The 5127-nt window shown below is 42.8% G+C and overlaps 1 protein-coding gene across 1 annotated transcript; it reads right to left on the bottom strand.

The window, feature by feature from the left end:
• Window positions 1–173: 173 nt before the first annotated feature.
• Window positions 174–4554, bottom strand: LOC129573149 (uncharacterized protein K02A2.6-like). Its single transcript, XM_055453442.1, has 3 exons — window positions 2773–4554; window positions 401–2500; window positions 174–308 (listed from the first exon to the last, which is right to left on the bottom strand). The coding sequence occupies exons 1-3, from the start codon at window positions 4552–4554 to the stop codon at window positions 174–176; spliced, it is 4017 nt and encodes a 1338-aa protein (XP_055309417.1).
• Between the last annotated feature and the right edge of the window lie 573 nt (window positions 4555–5127).

Below are 5127 nucleotides of genomic sequence, written 5' to 3'. Positions count from 1 at the left end.
AGTGACATTTACATTTCAAACCGGCAACCAGTGTTGCCAACACTACATTACTCCTTTCTTTTTAAATTGTTTTGTTTTTTTATTTTTTTATTTAACTTAATTTGAGATCAATAAATGCAAAATAAATGAACTGATGCAGTTAAATGTAATGTAGTCCTGTTCCGCTGACGTGTTCACTTCGATTGCTTCGGTTGTACAAAGTCCTGATAGTAGCTTGGTGTAGATCGTTTCCGTGTCGATGTTCGAGTCGGTATCAGCTGAGGCTGTGGCACGTGTTGTGATGATGTTTCGCCTGATGGTGGTGAGTGCTGTGAAGGAACATCGATACGTTCCGGAATCTTCTTAACATGGGCTACATTCCGACGGTATGACTTTCCCGTCCCCGAATGTACTACAATACTTCTGAACCCATTCGCTTGGTTACTGTGTGAGTTGCTGGCTCGAAAGCAGTGTCAAGCTTGTTCGATACAATCTGTCTCTTGACCACTACCTCATCTCCTTCTTCAATGTCATTTGCTTTGGCGTTTCGCTTGCGATCGGCATACTCTTTTCCCTTTCGTTTCATGTCCGCATCACGATCTCTGACTTCACTGTCTTCTCTTTCGATATGTTGATCCATTGATGGCAATTTATCACGAATATTTCTGTTGAACATCAATTCTGCCGGTGTTTTCAACGTTGTCGAGTGCGGAGTTGAACGATACATGAGTAAGTACTTTTGCAAGTCTTCTTGCCAATTTCCTTTTTCGCTCTGACAAATGGATAATCGCTTCAATAACGACCGATTCTGACGCTCAACCTCCCCGTTTTGTTGTGGCCAATAAGGTGTGGTGCTAATCAGCGTAATGTTATTCACTCGGCAATACTGTTTGAATTCTTCGCTCACGAGCTGACGGCCATTATCCGCATGTATGGAAATTGGCAATCCAAAGCGAGCAAAAATGCGTTCCAAACGTTTAATAGTTTCGCTTGAATCAATTTTCGTCATTATTTCCACTTCTTTGAATCGGCTGTAATAATCAATCACCACGAATATGTAATGACCTGATGGCAATGGGCCAAGAAAATCAATTGCCAGGTGTTGCCAAGGTGCCGAAGGCAATTCCGTTCTTCTGAGTGGTTCGGGTGCTGATGGTGCACTTACTAGCAAGCAGCCACGGCATTTCTTCACAAATTCCTCTATCCGAGTGTCCATTTTAGGCCACCACACTTTCGCTCTCAACCGACGTTTCATCACCGTCATGCCGGGGTGACCTTCGTGAGCCAATTCCAGTGTTTTCTCACGCAGGATGTGTGGCATCACAATCCGTGTTCCCCGCAACAAAATGTTACCAGCAAAACATAGCTCCAGCCCGAATGGCTTGAATGCCGATGCCGAATCTGGCCATTCTCCTTCGTACAGTGCATGTTTGACTGCTTGAATTTCGCTGTCTTTCGTTGATGCTTCCGAAATTTCACCCAACTTGATTGCTTTTGGCTCCGCATACGCCACAATCCATCGAATGTATTGCTCTGTGTCATCACTGTCTGATGGTATGTTCATTTGTTTCAATAGTCGTGACAATGGGTCGGCAATGTTCGTTTTTCCGAGCTTGTAGATCACTTTAAACTTATATGACATCAATCGCATAACCCATCTTTCAATTCGCGCGCATGGCTTTGACCTTGGTGCAAACAGTGTTTCGAGAGCTTTATGATCGGTCACCAGTTCAAACTCACGTCCGTATAAATAATACGTAAATCGTTCGACTGCCCATACCAGGGCGAGTGCTTCTTTTTCCGTTTGTGCATAATTGAGTTCTGGTTCAGTTAAACTGCGGCTAGCGTACGCAATGACTCGATTTTCTCCCTTTTGAAATTGTGTCAGTACCGCACCCAATCCGACTGGGCTTGCATCAGCAATGAGTTGTGTTCGGCATTTCACATTGTAATATCCAAGTAACAAATTATCTGTCAATCTGTCTTTGAATGTGTCAAATGCCAATTGTTGTTCACGGCCCCATTCAAATCTGACGCCTCTCTTTGTAAGTTGGCGAAGCGGCTCGCTAATAGTCGCCAGATTCGGAATAAATTTACCCACATAGTTCACCAGTCCAATGAAACTACGAACCTCCTCGGCGTTTTTGGGTACGCGAAATTCCTGCACAGCCTTGACTTTATCGTGTTTCGGTTTTATCCCAGCGTCCGATAAAATATGGCCATAGAAATCAATTGCCGTGCGTCCGAATTTACACTTACTTTTGTTCAGTGTGATATTGAATTCACGAATTCGATCAAGCACCTTTCGAAGCCGTAAATCATGGAGCTCTTTCGTTGGCGCATAAATAACGATATCATCGATGTAAACGAGTACACCTTCACATCCACTTAGTATTTGTTCCATAAGTTTCTGAAAAATCTCTGGCGCACAGTTAATGCCAAACATTAGTCGAGTGTACCGAAATAATCCTTTTCGTGTCATGAAAGTGGTAATTTCTCGTGATTCTTCCGAAATTTCAACCTAAAATGACAGAGTTTTTTTTTTCTTTAGAATCAATATTTCTTATTTAAGCCAATTTCATTCAAAGACATAACAAAATAGACATTCCGTTTTCATTTTCTAGATGATTCTTTAATCGTATGTTCATGACATTTGGTTTTTTCTTTCTTTCTTCTTTTTTTTTTTTAAATTCCGTTTATCATTTATTTATTGTTATGTATTTCCAAACAAGATCTCATCTGAACGCTTAATGTCTATATTGTGTTCCAACAAAGCAATGGAGACAACTAAACCTGATGATATGCTTGCTTAATGTCCAATTTTGAAAACCACTTTGCTTCGCTCAGGTGCGGCAAAAAGTCGTCCATAGTCGGCAATGGATGATTTTCCCTTTCCACCGCCAAGTTGGCGCGCCGCATATCGACACAGATGCGGACATCATTTTCACCCTTTGGTGCAACAACCAGCGGCGACACCCATTTAGCCACACCGCTAACTTGCTCGATAATGCCTTGACGAGCCATTTGTTCGATTCGATCGTCAACCAATTTCTCTAGTGCAACTGGTACACGGCGGTATGGTTGAGCTACAGGCTTCACGTCGGGTATGATTGGAATGTCAATTGTCACACCTTTGATTTTTCCCAGCGGTTTACAGTCGACTTCATTTTCATCGATCACATTGACATTGATAGCATTTTTCGGCTCCACATCGTCCCCGATTTTCAGTATTCCAAGTGCCTTGGCAGTTTCATATCCCAGCAATATCTGTCCCGGTTCATTAGCTACGTAAAACTTGGCCAACTTTTCGTTCGTTGCCGTTTTGACCACCGTTTCAATCATTCCTATGAACTTCAATGGATGCGCCCCATAACTTTTGAAATTGATATCAACTCCATTCTGTCGATGTGTGGTCACAATATTTTTGGTTTTCCATTCTAACCAAGACGCTTTGTCGACGACATTTCGCTTTGTGCCTGAGTCAACGATCACTTCAACATCAATACCACCGATTGTTACCCACATTTTGTTGTAATCGCCACCATCATCATCTGAATCGACCATGAAAATGTCCTCATACTCATCTTCAATACTTTTGTATTCGGGCTTCGATTCCATCTCGATCGCTTGCACATTTTCTCGTTTTACTTTGTTGCTCGACTGTTCATCATTTGCCGTGTCGCCCTTTCTCTTTCCAACGAAGCGTTTCTGGTCTCCGGATTCGCGAAGAAAACAGCAACGAGAGAAATGGTCCTTGCGGCCACAACGATGGCATGTCTTGCCTTTTGCCGGACAACAATCGTCTGATGCCTTGTGACCTTTCGAACCGCATCGGCCACACACAATACCAAAATCCATATTTTTCTTCGGCGGCAAATTTCGACGACTTGCAAATTTACGTTTCGTATTGATATTGCACACACTTTCATCTTTCCGTTCATCAACTGTCACCGGACTTGTATGTACGAGTGTTGCTTCCCTTTCGAACGTTTTCTGTTGCTTCGAAACAGCTTCAAAGATTCGTGCCATTTTGACAATTCGTTCCAACTTTTCATCACCTCGTTCCAATATTTTGCGTCGCAACACATCCGAGTGACAGCCGCTCGTGATTTGGTCACGAATGTTTTCATCGAGCTGCTCATCAAAATCGCAGCGTTCAGCTTGCTCACGCAATCGCATCATGAACATGTCGATTCGCTCACCTTTGTTTTGTGTCAACATTCTGAAAACGTGTCGCTCGTACGAAATGTTCTGTTTCGGTTCGAAAAATTCACACAGTTTCGCCACCGCTTGTTCATATTCGTCTTGTGGTTGAGATTTAACATAACCCGTTGCCAATGGGCCTTTTCGTGCGGTCTCCACGACTTCTTTTTCCGGCAGTGAATAATAAACCGATTGAACTTTTGCACCGGCGTAATGTAGCATCCAGTTCAATTTCTCTTCGGCGTCCTCCATCGAATTTGCTTGGGCGAAGATTTCAAACCCACGCAGCCATATTTTCCATTCGCCACCGCAATTTCCATCCGCTTTGAATTCAAACGGAGGCGGTCCATCTGTTGCTCGCGTTCGCTGCATGTCTGAAATTCACAAACAAAACATCAGCATAATTCACGATACAATAAAATGTTCGATATTTGGTTCAACGAATGGTCACTTTCCATGCAAAGTGTTCAGTGTTTACGAAAAATGAGTCACAACTGAAGCAGTTTTTTTTTTCCATCTCCATACACAATCTCGTACAAGAGTGTGTCATCGACGCCTCAGTGTGCACAAACACAGCGTAACAACACACCGCATTGTTTACCGCTACAGCCCAATACACGCACACAACATGTTTTCGCGCGTCTGTCGGCTTCACGTAGAGACGACATTACCCTCTCTCTCTTTTCCTCTCATGACGAGACTTGACCGATCTCGTTATGATTTTCAATAACAAACCCAAGTCTCATGGTTAATTTCATTCCATTTTTTTTTCCGAATTTATACTTTGACAACAATCGACTTTACTCTAGCCGACTATTTCACCACATTTTGCAACTAATATTGTTTTCATACATTGCCTGAATCAATCAGCGCATTTTCATTTTGCTCCATCTCTCGAGCCACGGCTCTGTCCAAGTGCATTGGGCAGACGCTATTTATTTTATT

Source organism: Sitodiplosis mosellana, unplaced genomic scaffold, assembly GCF_009176505.1.
Source record: "Sitodiplosis mosellana isolate CC-2019 unplaced genomic scaffold, AAFC_SMos_1.0 Smas_scaffold_5961, whole genome shotgun sequence".
Taxonomy (NCBI): Eukaryota; Metazoa; Arthropoda; class Insecta; order Diptera; family Cecidomyiidae; genus Sitodiplosis; species Sitodiplosis mosellana.
This window is presented reverse-complemented; position numbering and strand designations above follow the sequence as displayed.